This window comes from Loxodonta africana, chromosome 20 (genome assembly GCF_030014295.1).
Source record: "Loxodonta africana isolate mLoxAfr1 chromosome 20, mLoxAfr1.hap2, whole genome shotgun sequence".
Taxonomy (NCBI): domain Eukaryota; kingdom Metazoa; phylum Chordata; class Mammalia; order Proboscidea; family Elephantidae; genus Loxodonta; species Loxodonta africana.
In genome coordinates, this window is record NC_087361.1 from 62,125,003 (window position 1) to 62,145,756 (window position 20,754).

Here is a 20,754-nt window from a genome sequence, read left to right on the forward strand (position 1 = left end):
GATGACTGCCCTGACAAGGAACATAACAGAGAATCCCTGATGGAACAGAGAAAAGTGGAATGCAGACCTCAAATTCTAGTAAAAAGACCAGACTTAATGGTCTGACTGAGACTGGAGGGACCCCAGAGGTCATGGTCCCCAGACTCTGTTAGCCTAAAACCAAAACCATTCCTGAAGCCAACTCTTCAGACAAAGATTAGACTGGACTAAAAGACATAAAATGATACTCATAAAGAGTGTGCTTCTTAGCTCAAGTAGACACATGAGACTATGTGGGCAGCTCCTGTCTGGAGGCGAGATGAGAAGGCAGAGGGGGACAGGAGCTGGTTGAATGGACACGGGAAATACAGGATGGAGAGAAGGAGTGTGCTGTTACATTGCAGGGAGAGTAACTAGGTTCACATAACAATGTGTGTATAAGTTTTCGTATGAGAAATTGACTTGAATTACAAACTTTCACTTAGAGCACAATTTTAAAAAAATGATATTAAAAAAAAAAACCATGTTATGGATTAAATTGTGTCCCAAAAAAATATGTCTTGTAATCTAACCCATATTATCTGTGGATGTAATCCCATTTGGGAATAGGGTTTTCTTTGTTATGTGAATGAGGCCATTATCAGCGTACGGTGTCGTAGACTGTGTCTTAAATCAATCACTTTTGAGATATGAAAGAGCAGATTAGGCACAGAGGCAAGCAAGCACAGACAGATGGGGGGAGGGGGGAGGATGACTCGACAGATGCCGTGGCACGTGAAGATCATCATGGAACAGAAGCTGAACGAGACATGGACCGTGCCCCAGAGCTGACAGAGACAGAAAGCCTTCCCCTTGAGCTGATGCCCTGAATTCAGCCTTCTAGCATCTTAAACTGTGGGAAAAAAAAATGTTTCTCTTTGTTAAAGACACCCTCTTACAGTATTTCTGTTATACCACCACTAGATAATTACGACAGACAGGGTCAGCCAAAACGAGAGAAACCTTCAGTGAGACAGAATGGCACGACAGCTACTACAATGAACTCAAACATACTAACAATCACAAAGATGGCACAGGACAGAGCAGCCTTTCTTTCTGTTATACATAAGATGGGTTTTCTTTCTTCTGTTAACTAGGTTATACCTGAGAAGGGTGGCTTCTAAATCTACTCACTTCTGAGTTATTGAAAGAGCAGAACGAACACAGACACACACACAAGAAGAGAAATACAGATTATGGAGACAGACATCTACGAGGATAGCTGGCAGCTGCTAGAAGCTGAAATAGACAAGGAAGGACCTTTCCTTAGAGCCATTTTGGCTCCTAGTCTCCTGAACTGTGAGAAAATAAATTTCTGTTTTTAAAGCCACCTACTTGTGGTATTTGTGCTAGGGCAGTACCGGGTAGCTAAGACAAGTAGAAAACATCAAGGCATCTTCAGGGAAGTCAGGCAATCCTGTTACTTTGGAGCACAGCATCAGTAAAAGAAGCTGAGGCTGCTAAAGCAGGTGGACCAGTTAACAAACAGGGCTGAATGTCAAGTTAGAGAGTCTCGACTTTATAAGAAATGAGAAGCCATTAATGGGTTGTGAGCAGCATTATGAAATATGCATTTTAGGACAGTACCTTCACAAATGTATAAAGCCTGACAAAAAAAAGTCAAGGCAGGAAAATCAGCCATGGGTCTCCTGAAAGAGGCCACAGAAAAAATGACAATGGTCTGAAATTCTTCAGTGAATGTCCACTGCCCTGTGGATAAAGTCCAGACTCTGCATATGGCATCCAATTTCTGAAACTCAACCTTCCAGACAAGCTATATTACTCTCACTCCAATCCAGCTCCTTATGCATGCTATTTCCCTCCCACCTTCCCAGCCCCCATATCTCCCACCTTTACCCCTTGTCTCCCAGCCAACACCTCCGCTTCAATGAGAATCTATTCCCTGTGAGTCTGGGTTATATGTACCTTCTGTTTCTACAGCCTATCTTGTCGCCTAGCGCTGCTGTACAGAAATACCACAAGTGGGTGGCTTTAAAGAATAAAAATTCATTTTCTCAGCTTAGGAGGCTAGAAGTTCAAATTCAGGGCACCTGCTATAAGGGAAGGCTCTCCCTCTGCCAGCTCTAGGGGAAGATCCTTGGCTCAGCTTCTGTAGCCCCAGGGTTCCTAGGCTGCTTGGCTATCTCCCGCTATATCTAATCTGCTCGTTTTATAACTCAGAAGTGATTAGGGTTAGGACATACCTTACACTGGTAAGGCCTCATTAGCATAACAAAGACCCAACTCCAAATGGAATCATATCTACAAGTACAGGGGTTAGGACCCAACACATATTTTGGGGGGACACAATTCAGTTCATAACAAGGAACCAAGGGATGGCTGTGTCACTATCTCACAATCAGCTTCCCCCAATATTCAGAGCCCCGTGAGGATGCAATATCTGCCACATTGGCTGGAAGCCTCTTACACAGGAGGTGCTCAATAGCTATTCGGTAAGTCAATAAAAATGGAGCTTTGTGGTTTTTATAAAATACTGAAATACAAAGGAATTTATAAATAGCCTAAATAATTACTGGGTAAAACTTCACAAGCTAAACACTGTATCTTTACTTTTAGGTAACCAAAACCCAAACCCACTGCCAGTGAGTCAACTGGGACTCATAGTGACCATATAGCACAGAGAAGAGCTTCCCTGTGGGGTCTCCAAGGTTGTAATCTTTATGGAAGCAGACTGCCACATCTTTATCCCACAGAGTGGCTGCTGTGTTTCAATCAGCGACCTTTTGGTTAGCAGTTGAGTGCTTTACCCACTGTGCCACCATGGCTTCTCCACTTTTAGGTAAGTGCCTCCTCTTTCTCCACATTCAAACACATAACAGCCAAGCTTTCCTTCTATATTAGTCATCTACTGCTGCTGTGGCAGAAATACCACAAGTGGATGGCTTTAAACAGAAATTTATTCTCTCACAGTCTAGGAGGCTAGAAGTCCAAATTCAGGGTGCCAACTCCAGGGGAAGGCTTTCTCTCTGTTGGCTCTGGCAGAAGCCAGAGCTTCTTGTCATCAATCTTTCCCTGGTCTAGGGGCTTCTCAGCACAGGGACCCTGGGTCAAAAGGACATGCTCTGCCCCTGGTTCTTCCTGGTTGGTGGTAATGAGGTCCTCCTCCTCTCTGCTCGCATCTTTCTTTTTTATCTCAAAAAGACTGACTGCAGATACAATCTAATCCTATAGATTGAGTCCTGCCTCATTAACATAACTGCCTCTAATCCTGCCTCATTAATACCATAGAGGTTAGGATTTACAACACATTGGAAAAGTACATCAGATCACAAAATGAAGGACAACCACACAATACTAGGAATCATGGCCTAGCCAAGCTGACACATTTTCGGGGTGCAATTCAAGCCATAACATTCTACCCTTTGGCCCCCAAAATTCATTTCCTTGACACATGAAAACACTTTTACCCCATCATATCAACCCAAAAGTCTTAAATCAACTCCAAGTCCAAATTCCATCCTGGGGCAAAATTCTTTCTCATTTGTGAAATTCAGAATACTAGTTACCTGCTTCCAAAGTACAGTGGTGAAATAGGCACCAGGTAGACGTTGCCAAATGGGAGAAATTGGAGGGAAATAAGGAATTACTATGGGCACCAAGGAAGTCAAAAACCCAGCAGAACAATTTATATTAGCTCTCAAAGCTTGAAAATAATGTTCTGTTCTCTGATACCATCCAGGTAATTGCCCTGCCCTCCAAACTATGCTTTCTGGATTCTGGGTGGAGGCCCACTGGGATGGCAACTCTGCTCCCTTAACTTTGGGTGGCCTCATTCTAGGTCCTAGTCCATGTGAGTGGCAACCCTACCCCCTCAGCCCCAGCAGGCCCTGTTCTGCCCCTTTGGCATGGCAGCCCCATCCGCTCAGCTTTGCCCAATAGATCTAGCCCCATCCCCCTGGCACTTGTGAATGGCAGCCCCACACTCCAGAACTGAATTGGTGAAGATCTGACTCTTTGAAACCTAGGCAGCCATGGCCCCACCCTTTGAAACCCCAGAGGTCTTAGTTCCACCCTTTGAGACCAAGGCAGCTCTGCTTCCTGTGCTCCTTGTCTCTTCAGCTTCTGCTTCCTGGTTCCCTAGCCTCTCTGCCACTTGGACCTCTTGGGTCGGCCTGGCATCTGTCCTGCTTGGGCAAGTGTTCCAAAGCTCTTTAGCTCTACCAGTAACTGCCTGGAGGCACCCAACTCTGCCAGTAAACATCAGCTCTCTTGCTCTGTGTGTCAGCAGGCCTAGCTCCACCAATAAGCGCCTGGAGACATCCCACTCTGCCAGGAAGCCTCCTGCCCAAAGGCACTCAGCTCTCTCACTCTGTGGGACGGCTCTCGTGCTGTCTCATGCTGGTCTCCTGGTTCTGCTGCTCCCATTTCTCTGCTGCTGCCTCTTGCTGTCTGTGTCATCTCTGGTGTTCCAGCTCTTCTCACTTCCTTCTGAACTCACACCAAAACTGTCTTTCATGTCCATAATTTCACAAAGAACATCTTCAAGGCAATCTAGGTTTTAACTATCAGGTACTTTAAAACTATTCCAGCCTCTACCCATTCACAGTTTCAAAACTACTTCCACATTTTAGATATCTATTTGAGCAGCACCCTATCCTGGTACCAGGAGTTACCTAGTTATCTAGTGCTGCTATAGCAGAAATACCACAAGTGGATGGCTTTAACAAACAGAAGTTTATTCTCTCACAGTTTAGGAGGCTAGAAGTACAAATTCAGGGTGCCAGCTCCAGGGGAAGGCTTTCTCTCTCTGTCAGTTCTGGCAAAAGGTCCTCGTCATCAATCTTCCTCTGGTCTAAGAACTTCTCAGCACCCTAGGTCCAAAGGATATGCTCTGCTCCTGGCTCTTCCCTTGGTTGTAATGAGATACTCCTCCTCTCTGCTTGCTTCTCTCTTTTATATCTCAAAAGAGATCGACTCAAGATATAACCTAATCCTGTAGTTGTGTCCTGCCTCATTAACATACTTGCCTCTAATTCTGCCTCAGTATCATAGATGTTAGGATTTGCAACACTTAGGAAAATTATATCAAATCACAAAATGGAGGACAACCACACAATACTGGAAATCATGGCCTAGACAAGTTGACACATGTTTTGGGGGGACACAATTCAAACCATAACACCTTCCTAGTCTGTCTTTCTTCCTAATCCTTCTGTCGGGTGCTATAAAGTCCATTCTGATTGTAATTCTGAACTTGTTACCAGTTGCCGCTGACTCATGGCAACCCAGTGTGTGTCAGAGTAGAACTGCGTTCCAAAGGGTTTTCAGTGGCTGATTTTTCGGAAGTATATTGCCAGGCCTCTCTTCCAAGGAGTCTCTGGGTAAACTCCAACCTCCAACCTTTCAGTTAGTAGCCAACCTTGTTAACTGTCCGCACCACCCAGGGAGTCTCTACTTCTGAAAGAACGGTTCATGTACAGGGATGACCCAGTTTTCAAAACCTGACACAGGAAAATGTGTTCTCAGGGAAGAGATTGTTGTTGCTGTTGTTCCGACTCATAGCAACCCTACATACAACAGAACAAAACACTCCCCGGTCCTGCACCATCCTCACAGTTGTTATGGTTGAGCCCATTGTTGCAGCCACTCTGTTAATCCATCTCGTTGAGGGTGTTCCACTTTTTCACTGGCCGTCTACTTTACCAAGCATGATGTCCTTCACTAGGGACTGATTCCTCCTGATAATATGTCCAAATTATGTGAGAGGTAGTCTCACCATCCTTGCTTCTAAGGAGCATTCTAGATGTACCTCTTCCAAGACAGATTTGTTCATTCTTCTGGCAGTCCGTGGTATACTCAATATTCTTCACCACCACAATTTAAAGGCACCAATTCTTCTTCAAACCAAAACCAAACCCACTGTCGTCCAGTGGATTCAGACTCATAACAATTCTTCTTCAGTCTTCCTTATTCATTGTTCAGCTTTCATATGCACATGAGGCGAATGAAAACACTATGGCTCGGGTCAGGTGCACCTTAGTCTTCAAGGTGACATCTTTGCTTTTTAACACTTTAAAGAGATTTTTTTGGAGCAGATGTGTCCAATGTAATGTGTCATTTGATTTCCTGACTGCTCCTTCCATAGGAGTTGATTATGGATCCAAGTAAAATGAAATCCTTGACAACTTCAATCTTTTCTCCATTTATTGTGATGTTGCTTATTGGTCCAGTTGTGAGGGTTTTTGTTTTCTTTATGTTGAGGTGTGATCCATACTGAAGGCTGTGGTCTTTGACCTTCATCAGTAAGTGATTTAACTCTTCTTCACTTTCAGCAAACAAGTTTGTGTCATGTGCACTATGCAGGTTGTTAATGAGTCTTCCTCCAATCCTGATGCCCTGTTCTTCATATAGTTCAGCTTTCTGGATTATTTGCTTTGCATACAGATTGAATAAGTACGGTAAAATGAAATAAATTAAGCATTTATTACTTGTAACACTCTTCAGTAACAGCTCTCTTCTATATTAAATGTTTCTTTGTAGAACATTACCTCTTTGGCAGAGAGTGGAAACCAGCAATTCTTAACTCAAAAGCAAGAACATCACTATCTGCTGAGGGAAAAAATAACAATAACCACAACATCATGTACTGAGCATCTATTCCGCACCATGCACATACATGCTAGTGTTTTATATCCATCATCTCTTTCCACATAACTTTCCATTCCTATATTCCACATAATGATTTTCCCAAATGCAGCTCCCCCACCACATCTGGTGTCTCAGAAAGTACAATCAGCTTTACACCAAAGAAATTACAAGGCTCAAAGGCATTCCCAGATTTAGACTATAATCCTCAAAACCCTAACATCATCAAAAATTGGAGGGCTGATGGTCAGGCTCAGCTCCTTTTCACTGTCCTAAATGAAGTTTCACTTGAGTGCCTGTCTCCCTAACATGTCCTTCCCTTTTCTAATCATACTGAGCCCCTCTGGAAGAGCATCTCCTCCACTGACAACCTTGCCAAATCCCACTTGTTCTTTGGCGCTCAGCTGATGGTCAGCCCCCTCCCAGTAGCAGTTTGTGATTGCTTGTGCCCACGGTGACCTCTCCATGCTCTGACTATAAGCAGTTCCCCAACTTAGCACTTACCTACGACTCAGGTTTGATTCTCAGTCAGTGCAGCTCATGTGTAGCACCCATCTGTCAGTGGAGGCTTGCCTGTGCCATGAGGCTGAACAGGTTTCAGACTAAGACAAACTAGGAAGAAGGGCCTGGCAATATATTTCCAAAACTCAGCCAATGAAAGCCCTATGGATCACAACATCTGATCTGCAACCAATCATGAAGACGGTGCAGACGGGCAGCATTTTGTTTCTTTGCGCATGGGGTTTCCATGAGTCAGGGGCTGATTTGATCACAGCTAACAACAACAACACGTATTCCAACCACACATTTACTTCAATGTTGCAACCTTGTGGTGGTTGTTGTTATTAGGTGCCGATGAGTCAGATCCAACTCATAGCAACCCTGTGTACCACAGAACGAAACACTGCCCAATCCTGTGCCACCCTTACAATCATTATGCTTGAGCCCATTGTTTCAGCCACTGTATCAATCCATCTCATTGAGGGTCTTCCTTTTTTCCGCTGACCCTGTACTTTACCAAGCATGATGTCCTTCTCCAGGGACTGGTCCCTCCTGATAAGATGTCCAAAGTGTGTGAGGCGTAGTCTCACCATCCTTGCTTCTAAGGAGCATTCTGGCTGTATTTCTTCCAAGATAGATTTGTTCGTTCTTTTGGCAACCTATGGTATATTCAATATTCTTCGCCAACACCACAATTCAAAGGTGTCAATTCTTCTTTGGTCTTCTTTATTCATTGTGTAACTTTCACATGCATATGATGTGATTGAAAACATCATGGCCTGGGTCAAGCGCACCTTAGTCTTCAAGGTGACACCTTTGCTTTTCAACACTTTAAAGAGGTCTTTTGCAGCAGATTGGCCCAATGCAATGTGTCTTTTGATTTCCTTACTGCTGCTTCCATGGGTGTTGACTGTGTTCCAAGTAAAGTTAAATCCTTGACAGCCTCAATCTTTTCTCCATTATCATAATGTTGTTTACTGGTCCAGTTTTAAGGATTTTTGTTTTCTTTATGTTGAGATGTAATCCATACCGAAGGCTGTGGTCTTTGATCTTCATTAGTAACTGCTTCAAGTCCTCTTCACTTTTAGCAAGCAAGGTTGTGTCATCTGCATATCACAGGCTGTTAATGAGTCTTCCCCCAATCCTGATGCCCCGTTCGTCTTCATATAGTCCAGCTTGCTTCTCAGACTATTTGCTCAGCATACAGGCTGAATAAATACGGTGAAAGGATACAACCCTGACACACATCTTTCCTGACTTTAAACCACTCACTATCCCCTTGTTCTGTCCGAACAACTGCCTTTTGATCTATGTACAGGTTCCTCATGAGCACAATTAAGTGTTCTGGAATTCCCATTCTTCTCAATGTTATCCATAATTTGTTATGATCCTCACAGTCAAATGCCTTTGCATAGTCAATAAAACACAGGTAAATGTTCTTCTGGTATTCTCTGTTTTCAGCCAGGATCTATCTGACATCAGCAATGATATCCCTGGTTCCACGTCCTCTTCTGAATCCAGCCTAAATTTCTGACAGTTCCCTGTCAACATACTGCTGCAGCTGCTCTTGAATGATCTTCAGCAAAATTTTGCTTTCGTGTGATATTAAGGATATTGTTGGATAACTTCCACATTCGGTTGGATCACTTTTCTTGGGAATAGGCATAAATATGGATCTCTTCCAGTTGGTTGGCCAGGTAGGTGTCTTCCAAACTTCTTGGCATAGACGAGTGAGCACTTCCAGGGCTCCATCTATTTGCTGAAACATCTCAAATGATATTCCGTCAATTCCTGGACCCTTGTTCTTCACCAATGCCTTCAGTACAGTTTGGACCTCCTCCCTCAGCACCATCGGTTCCTGATCATATGCTACCTCTTGAAATGGTTGAACATCAACTAATTCTTTTTTGGTATAATGACTCTGTGTGTTCCTTCCATTTTCTTTTGATGCTTCCTGCATTGTCTAATATTTTCCCCATAGAATCCTTTGCTATTGCAACTCAAGGCTTGAATTTTTTTTTTCAGTTCTTTCAGCTTGAGAAATGCTGAACACATTCTTCCCTTTTGGTTTTCTATCTCCAGCTCTTTGTACATGTCATTGTAATACTTTACCTTGTCTTATCGAGCCACCCTTTGAAATTTTCTGTTCAGTTCTTTTACTTTATCATTTCTTCCTTTCACTTTAGCTGCTCAACACTAGACAGTAAGTTTCAGGCTCCTCTGATACCCATCTTGGTTTTTTCTTTTTTTCTGTCTTTTCAATGACTTCTTTCTTTCTTCATGTATGATGTCTTTGATGTCATTCTACAACTTATTTGGTCTTCAGTCATTAGTATTCAACGCATCAAATCTGTTCTTGAGATGGACTCTAAATCCAGGTGGGATATATTCAATGTTGTATTTTGGCTCTCGTGGACTTGCTCTGATTTTCTTCAGTTTCAACCTGAACTTGCATATAAGCAACTGATGCTCTGTTCCTCAGTTGGCCCCTGGCCTTGTTCTGACTGATGATATTGAGCTTTTCCATCGTTTCTTACCACAGATGTGGTCAATTTGATTCCTATGTATTCCAACTGGCGAGGTCCATGTGTATATTTGCTGTTTATGTTGGTGAAAAAAGGCATTTTCAATGAAGAAATCATTGGTCTTGCAAAATGCTATCATTCGATCTCCGGCATTGTTTCTATCACCAAGGCCATATTTTCCAACTACCAATCCTTCTTCTTTGTTTCCAACTTTTGCATTCCAATCACCAATAATTATCAATGCATCTGATTGCATGTTCAATCAATTTCACACTGCAGAAGCTGATAAAAATCTTCAATTTCTTCATCTTTGGCCTTAGTGCTTGGTGTGTAAATATGAATAATAGTCAAAATAACTGATCTTCCTTGTAGGTGTATGGATATTATCCTATCACTAACAGTGTTATACTTCAGGATAGACCTTGAAATGTTCTTCTTGACAATGAATCCAACACCATGCCTCTTCAAGTTGTCATTCCTGACATAGTAGACTACGTGACTCTCCGATTCAAAATGGCCAATACCAGTCCATTTCAGATCACTGATGCCTAGGATATCGATGTTTATGTGTTTGATTTCATTTTTTATGATTTCCAATTTTTCTAGATTCATACTTCGTACATTCCACGTTCCAATAATTACTGGATGTTTACAGCTGTTTCTTCTCATTTTGAGTCATGCCACATCAGCAAATGAAGGTCCTGAAAGCTTTACCCCATCCACATCATTAAGGTCAACTGTATTTTGAGGAAGCAGCTCTTCCCCAGTCGTCATTTGAATGCCTTCCAACCCGGGGGGCTCACTATATCAGGCAATGTTTTCCTGCTATTCATAAGGTTTTCACTGGCTAATTCTTTTCAGAAGTAGACTGCTGGGTCCTTCTCCTAGTCTGTCTTAGTCTGGAAGCTCAGCTGAAACCTGTTCTCCATGGGTGACCCTGCTGGTACCTGAATACTGGTGGCATAGCTTCCAGCATCACAGCAACACACATGCCCCCAAAAGTACAACAAACTGACAGATACGTGGGGGTGTTGCAACATAACACAATGTTATTCATTTTTTCCTCAGTTAAATTCAATAAATCACTCAACTTCCCTGTGCCCAGCACTGAAGATACAAAAATGATTATATTCCAGCCCTGCCCTTGTGGGACTTAAGAGTCTCATGTGGGATGGACAATGAGAATAAGTTTGTACAAATAATTTTGTCATAATAGGGTAAGAGACAAGATCCAAAGCACTAATATCACATCACCCTGTTCATTTCCTTCATATCCTTTACCTCAGACTGTAGCTGTTAGATTTGTTCATTTATTAACTGTCAGTCTCTCCCCACTAGGAGAAATCAGGATGGAAACCTTGTTCATCTGGCTCACCACTGTGACCCCAGCACTCAACATGGACTCAGGCACGGAAACTCACATGAAAAGCTGTATTTGTGGAAGGAAGTGAGAAGAAAAGGGCAGAGAAATGTCAGGAACTACATGCATTAAGCCCAACTTCGAGGTCCAGGCAATGCTTCCATGACAGGGAGGTACCTGGCTGAGATCTAAGGATGAGAGACGGAGGGGTGAGGCACAATCCAAATGAGAGAACCAGAGGAGCAAAGGTAAGAAACAGGAAAGCCGCAAGGCACAGGGGGTGGGCAAAGGCACTTAAATATGATCGTAGACCAGTGGTTCGCAGCGAAGGGTTTTGTAATGTCTGCAATTTTTTTTTTATTGCAGTATACACATATATATATAAATATCTGACATTTCAACAATCATCACATGTACAGTTCAGTGACATTAATTATGTTCATCACGTTGTTCAACCACTGCCTTATCTATTCCCAGATTATACCATCATGCTTAACAGAAACTCAATATCCCCTAAGCATTGAGTCCCTCCCTCTCACCTTCCCTGGTAACCACTAAAAAATTTCAGTTACTTTCTTAGTCTGGGTTCTCTAGAGGAGCAAAATCAGTGAAGTGTGCATAAAATCCATGCAGAGAGAAATTTACTTCAAGGAAATGGTATGGGCAATGATGAGGATATGGCTCACACAGTTGGGGGGACTAACAAGTCCCAAATACATTTTTCAGGCAACAGGCTGAAGACCTCTGCTAGCTCACATGGGTGCAGGGACTGACAAACCCAAAAGCTGTAGGTCAGGTAGCAGGCTGGAGGCCTCTGCTCGCTCATGAGGTTGTGGGGGTGGGTGAATCCAAAGTTTGCAGGTCAGGCACCAGGCCAGAGACTTCATCAGGCTGACGTCCCAAGTACTGGAGGTCAGGCAATGAGAAGAGTGCAGGGTCGAGAAAGAGAGTGAGCTTTGCCAGAAGATCCATTTATACACTGGAGGCAGGCCACATCCCCAAGGAATCTCCCCTTTCAACTGACTAGCTGCTCATATCAGATCACAAAATGGAAAGTGATTATACTATATAATATTATGGAAAAGCAATCAGTCCAATGTCTGCCAAGCCACTGAGAATCATAGCCTAGCTAAGTTGACACACAACATCACAGCTATATACTTGCCTCTTCTAGATACTTCATATAACTGGGATCATATAAGATATGCCCTTTTGTGACTTATTTCACTCAACATGTTTTCGAGATTCATCCATGTTGTAGCATGTTTCAGAACTTCATTTCTCTGTATGGCTAAGTAATATTCCACATTTTGTTTATCTGTTAATTGGCATTTAGGCTGTTTCCACTTTTTGGCTATTGTGAATTGTGCTGCAATGAACACTGGTATACAAGAATCTGTCTGCACTCCTGATTTCAATTCTTTTGGGTATATACCTAGGAGTGGAATTGCTAGAGCATATCATAATTCTATGTTTAACTTTTTGAGGAACCACCAAACCATTTTCTACAGTGACTGCACAATTTTGCAATCCCATCAATAATAGATGAGGCTTCTCGAGACATTATTGGTTGTCATCACTAGGGGAAGGGGTAGAGGATACAACTAGCATTTGGTTAGCAGCCATAGCACTTAACCACTATGCCACTAGGCTTGCCATCTAATAGTCAGAGGCCAGGAATGCTGCTAAACATTCTATAATGAACAGGACAGTCCCTCCCCCAACAAAGAATGATCTGATCTAAAATATCAATAGTGCTGAGATTTAGAAACCTGCTGAAGACTAACATTCAGGATATGGGCTGGTCAAAGAACATAGCTTTCTTCTAAAGTTCACAATTTCTATTCATGCTTAATATCTTTTTTTGGTTAGAATTGAGAAGCGAGTAGCACTTGTCACCTCCTAAAAAAGGAAATATTCAGCAAGGAGTGACCAGAACCTATCAGACCTTTGTTGTTGCTGAAATAAGACTTTCACCCAACATCTGTGAACGCCCATCACTATATACCGTCTGTGCCTGTTTTATGGTCTTCACCAAGGACACAGTACCGAGTTCCTTCATCCTGCCATCCGCCAGGACCTCATCATTTTCTCACTAAACCCAGAGCCACTCCATATGCAAGGTATTGAGAAATAGGGAGGAGGAGAACAGAAATGCTCTATAAGCACTGCACAGAGGGAAGGATGGTCAGACGGTTGGGGGTACAGACAGAGATGACAAAGCACCAAGTCCTTGGAGGTCCAAAGGCGTGTGTGTGCACTTTGTGCACGTTTCTATGAAAGCAGGGTTGGCCTGAACCTCACACCCCTCACCTGTGCCCTGTTATGGAGGGCTGTGGTGAGAATGCTTAGAAGAAGCATCTTTCCAGGACTTCAGAGCCTTAGCAGGTTGTTAAGTAGCTGGACTTGGTAGAATTGTGGTAGCTGGGAAGTCAGGGGAGACAAAGCCCCTTTGTCTAGAAGTAGCAGCTCACAGCAGGGCTGTGCCTGCCCCTTGACAGTGAAATCTGTGGTGGCTCCAAAACTTGTTGGGGCCTGCCCCTGTGTTCCATTCCTCATGCTGCCTCAGGATTGTTTCTCTTCAGCTATAAGTCTCCTAGGCCAAAATGGGTTTGCTTATTTTTGTCCCTGACAAACAATACAGTACTATCCGAAATGGCTGAACTGTGACTCTGAAAGGAAAATAAGTCACTATTTTTCCTGCTGAAAGAGATTCAATAGTTATATTCTTAAAGAGTCAATCCCAGACACTCACAGGGGCTACATCCTGTTACATCTCAAGTTCCACCATGGCATAAAGCTTCCCCAATTTCCTCATCTCAGAAATGGGCACAGTGTTACCCACTTTACATGTCTTACATAATACTCAAAAAGCCTTAAATAAGAAACATTTACAACTGGATTCAATGTAATATAACATCTAATTTTTCATGGAACTATCTGGTGGGTAGAACAACATAAGCCAGGAGTGGCGCCCCACCCAGGCAGGACACTCTCCTAGACCCAAACATGGGTCTTATATCTAATATAGTGGTTCTGTACAGAGCTGGAAAAGAGAGGCTACACTAGAGAATCAAAATGGAAATCAAGGTGAATTTGTTACAATTCTAAGCAAGATTTGCCAACTGTCAAGTAGAATTATGTCAGTACAGGCAGTGCCCAATTTGAAAATGAATTGTCTTCCAAAAGTTTATTTGTAAGTCAGGTGTTCAGAACTTGAAATGCAGCAATATTTTATGTATCCAAGCCAGTCCACAAAAGCTGACTGAACTTAAAACATGGCCACTATACTATGCACTTAGTGTAAAAATAACTTTTAAAAAATACTTTTATATCTTTTTTAAAATCTATCATAACACTTGGAAAAAATAAATACACAGCTTATAACTAGTCTTAACCTAAACCCAAAACCATGAGCTGAAGCTTGGACTACTCGATCATTCCCAGAAACTGAAAGGGAAGGAATGAGAGGAATCCCAGCCTCAAAAGAAAAGAGGTTCTGGAGAGAGAAAAAGATAGCCTAGCACCTCTCTACTGAAAAGGGGGCTGCAGTAGTCACTCAGGACATACTCCAAAGGAGAAGTGCTACCGTCACATCTAGAAGGGTGCGGGGATATGGTAGAACAACAGTCAGCCTGCTCACTACCTACACAGGTAAAATGAGCGGCAGCAGAAGATAAATGAGCCAGCTCACTGTCACAGCAGCACCAGGGTATTCTGGATTGAACCGTGTCCCCAAAAAATATGTCTTACAATCCTAACTCCTATACCTGTAGATGTCATCCTGCTTAGAAACAGTTTTCTTTGTTATGCTAATGAATCATCTCAGTGCAGAGTGTGTCCTAAACCTAACCACTTCTGAGTGATATAAAGAGCTGATTAGACACACAGACAAGCACACACATGTGGGGAAAGACACTCTCTCTGAAGACAAGGGAGGGAGATACATTTACAAACCCAGGAACTCCAAGGATTGTCAGCTACTAGAAGCTGCAACAAGGAAAGGCCTACCCCCTAGAGCCACAAGCTGAACTCAGACTACCTGCCTCCTGTTCTTTAAAGCCACCCACTTGTGCCATTTGCTACTGCAACCCTAGGGATCTAGGACACAGGGAGAAGAAGGGAACAGTAGCATGTTCTGTAGCAGTGTAGATGACTGGGGCCACTGAAGGCAGGAAGGACAAAGAAGTTCCTATGACTGACAGTAGTTGGTAAGGGGAGTTTAGGGGCCACACTTGATTCTAACAGATTGGGGCAAGTCAGAGAAAAAAACTTCCTGAACTTCATAAAAGGGAAATTTGTACTAATTGACAGGGTTACATAATCATTTTCTGGCATCTTGAGAGGAGAGCAGATGACCTGAAGATAAAGACCATGGGGAACGCCTTACCAATCTAGCACACGCATAAGGTCAGTCCACATAATCTTACAACAGAAAAGGTACTGAATGCCAAGTTGTTACTAAATACTCTGCCAGGACCAACACCAAAACTAAAAGTAAGACAAAATAGTAAAATCAGGTATGGAAATTGAGAAGGTTTATCATGTATCTACTTCATACCTTCTTCAGACCTCCAAATAAAGCATCAGTCTCCAGCTCAAATTCTTGGTCCAGTTCCTCTTCATGTTCTGACAAGAAAGAGTCTCCATTAGTCACAAATCTAAATAGTGCTGGGTTGATTTAATACCAGACTCACTAAAAGAAATGGGAACATGTCCATGGAAGAGGTGCCTGTGGCCTAAGCAACAGACAGGGAAACAGGTCACACTCCTTGACCTTTCTCTCCAGTGTACTGTGACCTGGGTTTGTGGAAATACGTGCTAGGGCTGATGGAAATGCCCCCTGCATCTTGTAATAAGGGGTACAAAAGGAGAGGGAAAGAGAGAAAAGCTTCCAACAGAGAGAAACATGGCGGGATTAGTGCCAATATTCTGCTCATAGAGGCAGTTAAAAAGTTTATAACAGACCATGGCACAAAATTATGGTGATCATAACTATGTTTTATGATATAGTGCTAACAAGACTACAGGGGCAGTGGTGGTTCAGTGGTAGAATTCTCTCTTCTATGCTGGAGACCCAGATTCATTTCCTGGCCGATGCGCCTCATGCACTGCCACCACTCATGTGTCAGCGGAGGCTTGCCTCTTACTATGATGGTGAACAGGTTTCAGCAGAGCTTGCAGACTAAAGATAGAGTAGGAAGAAAGGCCTGGCACTCTGCATGGAAAACTATGGATCACAGCAGTCCAATCCGCAACCAGTCACGCGAATGGTGCAGGACCGGGTAGCATTTTGTTGCGTTGTACATGGAGTCATCAGGAATTGGGGGCTGACTCGACGTCAGCTAACAACGAGATTATAAAATGCAATAATATAATGTAATAAGCATGTTTATAAGTAAGTAATACAATAGGTTTAAAATGAAAGATATGACAAAATCTTTACTCAAATACTTCTTGTGGGTGTACAATAACCAAGCACAGTGGGAGATACTAAGGATGAAACAGAACAAGAGTGGCATGCCTTTTGCCCTCCTGGGGCCTTGTACACTGGGGAAAATAGACAATCACGAAATTACACCAGTTTTGATGAGTGCTATGAAACTGGAGGGGGGCGTTGCACTTGGGCACTCACCCTTTCTGTTATAGCTGCACAGGAGGTGTGTGTGCCACATTGTGCGGACACAATTCCAAGGAAAGAGTCAGTGAACAAACGGCAAGCTGCTGCAATTCAGCAAAGGAGTAACAGAACCTCTGGGTTTACTGATGCAAAGAGGGTGGAAACATCTCTATCTCTTCCCTCTTCTGTTTTGGTTTCACTGTCATACAGACTGCAGTGTCTGGAGACATCACAGTTAAGACGAATTGAAACAAAGTAAGCTTGAGTTCTTTTTTTTTTTTTTTTTCTCCTCCTGGACGAGGAGTGCATTCAGGAGCAGTGAAATGTACACGCTAAGAACCAGGCTTCCTGAAGCTGGAACATATCTCCCTCTAGTGGGAAAAAGGAACATTCTGCAGATAAAAACCAAACCCACTGCTGTTGAGTCAATTCCGACTCATAGGGACCCTATAGGACAGACTAGAACTGCCCCATAGAATTTCCAACGAGTGCCTGGTGGATTCAAACTGCCAACCCTTTGGTTAGTAGCCGTAGCACTAAACCACTACACCACCAGAGTTTCTAGGAGACAAAAAAAAAAAACCCATTGCCATAGAGTTGATTCCTACTCATAGTGAATCCATAGGACAGAGTAGAACTGCCCCACAGGGTTTCCAGGGAGTGGCTGGTGAATTCAAACTGCTGATCTTTTGGTTAGCCAAGCTCTTAACCACTACGCCAACAATGGGAGCCACATATATAATTTTTTAATTCCAAGCAAGCACACTTTAAAAAGTAAAAAGAAACAGGTGAAGTTAATGTTAGTGTATTTTATTTATCCCAGTGTATCCAAAATATATTAACATGTAATGAACATTAAGCAATTATCAATGAGCTATTTTATACTTTTTCATACTAATTCTTTAAAACACAACATACAAGTTATCCTTACAACACATTTCAATTTGCAGTAGCCACATTTCAAGTGCTCGTTAGCCACATGTGGCTATAGTACTGGACAGCAGAGCTCAGACCAAAATCTCCCCTCAGGTTTTGGAGAAGTCCTACAAAATCATCCTTGTCTGATTTCTTGACACAAACAAATGCTACGGCACACATTTTTAAATTACAACAACTTAAATCCATTTTTACACTTTCATAACCACTTTAGAAATCACTGTCTTCCTATTGGCTTTATATTAGCTGAAATTTCACAGCTACAGAATTTAGTTCACATAAAAGAGGGGAAGCTGAGTAAACCTGCGGCTGATATTTTCCCATGAAGAGCTAAGACCCTCAGGACTTCTTTGATTATGCCTTCTTACGTAACAACCTAGGAGCCCTGGTAGCACAGTGGTTAAGACTTCGGCTGCTAACCAAAAGGTCGGCAGTTGGAATCCACCAGCTGCTCCTTGGAAACCCAATGGGGCAGTTCTACTCTCCCCTAAAGGGTTGCTATGAGTCAGAATCAACTCAATGGCAATGGGTTTGGGGTTAGGTAACAATCTGGAGTCCCCCGCAGTGGTACAAAAGGTTAACACGCTCAGCTGCTAACTGAAGGGTTGGAGGTTTGCATCCATTCAGAGGCACCTAGAAAGGTCTGGAGATCTACTTCCAAACAATCAGCCATTGAAAACTCTGTGGAGCACAGTTCCACCCTGACACACGTGGGGCTGCCATGGGTTGGAGTCAGCTCAGCAGCAACTGTGGGTTTGGTTTTGTTTTTCTTTTGGTAACACCCCACCCCTGGACTGGAGTTTTCATCACAACTCAAATACAGCCAAGCAAGAGGCTGCTGCAAACAAAGGGAAGCCTCTGTGCCTGGGGAACTCTCATCACGCTACCCAGGACTGTCAGGATAGAGCCAGCTTTCTTTTAGGTGCCACTTCCCAAAATTCAGCATTCCACTAAACTGCCTGAGAACACAGAAAGGAAGCCATTCCTGCTAACGAGCCCTCATTACTATGTCAGCAGTTGATTCTCGCCAACACAGCCCTCCTCAACAAAAAAAAAGGCTACCTCAAAGCCCATCTACCTAAAGAGAGAAAGGATTTGCATTTTAATCACAGTCAATGAGCTGTGATGGTAAACCATTTACTTAAAACTTCTAACTAACCTGCCCCTTTTACCTTAAACATTTTTATGGAAAATTAATCCTGGGGTGGGGTGTGGGAAATGAGAGGGCCTAATCAAGACACACACACACACACACACACACGTCTCATACAAGCTACTGTCAGGGAAATGTGCCCAGTTGTTTCTACGCATTTGAAAAATCAGCTCCTACTGGTTCTTTATTTTTCTCCAAAGGAAGCCATTGGCTACTGTGGAGTGTAGCAGTAAATGAGAATGTGGATAGGAGGCAGAAAAGATGGACTTGTATGATAAGAGAATTTACTGGTAAACAAATCTCCAATATCCATATGTAGGTGATTCATACAGAAGAGGGGTGATAAAATGCTAGTCTTTCCTGACACTCCTGAGATGTGATTTAGAAGATAATATTGGAGCCATTATTCCCTGCCCTTGAGCATAGAGAATTGACCAAGCTGAAGCTGGACTCACAAGGATACATCAACTGAGCCCTGAAATATAAAGACAGTAGCTAGGACAATCTTGGAAAAAACCTCTTAGGGAATCTTTCACATAAACTAGTAAATCAGAGCACAAAAGACCCACGTACTTTGCATTTAGTGAACAGTAAGATTTGTTGGACCAATGAAGACCCTTCTGACTGTTGTTACTGAAACCTGTATGATGATTGTTAAGAAAGATGATTCAAAATGTAGAATCACGGTGACTTAATAGTTTCTAGCCAATCTGTGAAAAGGTGAAGTTTTCAATGGTTTTGCCCATTTGTAATGCTAATATATACGGATTATTCAGTAACCTCCCCTGGCAGACATGGCTCTGGCAGCATGCTTGTCTGTTTTCCCACTTTTGTCTGCTCTATAATATTCCTTGGACTCGGACAGACATGGCTCTGGCACCATGCTTGTCCATTATCTCCCTTTGTCTGTTCTGTGATATTTCCTCAGTCTAGGACAGACATGGCTCTGGCAACATGCTTGTCTGTTTCCTACTTTTGCCTCTTTGAACATATGCTGAATAAAACCTTTCTTTTTGCTTTACTATAACTTTGTAATGTTTTCACCCTAGAACAGATGTGGCGGGGCAACCCTCACCTAATTTCCTCTCTAAGGGAATGAAAAAGTGACTTAACAATAACCCGAACAAAAGCAAATCAGATATGTAAACAGGAGGCAAACTGATAAACTGCATAAATGGCTCCAAACCTCCCAAATAGGCTACTAATCCGCTATTCACCTAAGGAATTCTGGGAGCTTTGGAGGCACCACCAGGAGAGCAATCTACATGGGAATCCTTAGAGTAGCTGTTAGAAAAAGAAGCTCCAGGGGGCTGGAAACTGTCAAAGAGGGAGCTCCATGCATGTTCTGTGTGTGGGGTGCAACCCAGAGCACTGGCTGGGGGCACAGAGGGCAGATGAGGGGCTCTGGAGTCTACAACAAAGTGGTGCCCTCAGATGCCCTCCCAGCCACGGCCCTGTCCCAAGTCACTGAGAGGTTTATTAAATACATTAAGAAAACAGACTAGAAGCCAATATCCCCCGCCCACCTTAGGACCAGTGTCAAGAACTGGAAGGAAATGCTAGCACAAGCCTGAGAAGAAGTGTGGGCTAGGAGACTTGTAATAGGAAGGTGGCAATTCATACATATAAGATTGCTTAGAACCCAAACCCGTTGCTGTCAATTCCAATTCACAGCGACCTTACCAGAAACAAGAGTCAACTATAATGAGAAGCGCAGTCAAACAGAGCGCTCACAGCCTTAGTTGTGCCACAACACCCACTATTAATGCTGGCCATCAAAATAGGCTGTCAAGTCTTTGGCTCCTGCGATGGCTATGCACTTGAGTCCATTCACAAAGGCTGTGCTAACTGAAGAGCTCCTAGTGGCCCCACCCACAGCAGGCCATCTCACCTCCTTCCAAGGTCAAGACTAGCTGTTCAAGGACAGAACCAGTGGTCTTTGTGACCCCACCTTAGGCTGGGGCCTCCAAATGTTCTGACCATTTTGTAACCAAATTCCTCCAATCACAAAAGTAAGAAAAATTACATCCTGATG

The 20,754-nt window shown here is 43.0% G+C and overlaps 1 protein-coding gene across 1 annotated transcript in view; it reads right to left on the bottom strand.

Annotated features, from left to right (window-relative positions):
- The window catches only part of HHAT (hedgehog acyltransferase), a 640,126-nt gene that overhangs the window by 609,841 nt on the left and 9,531 nt on the right, over nt 1-20,754 (bottom strand). Inside the window, exon 2 of the mRNA XM_064273239.1 lies at nt 15,572-15,639. Within this exon, the coding sequence (XP_064129309.1) occupies nt 15,572-15,639 (68 nt within the window). The remainder of the gene's footprint in view (nt 1-15,571; nt 15,640-20,754) is intronic.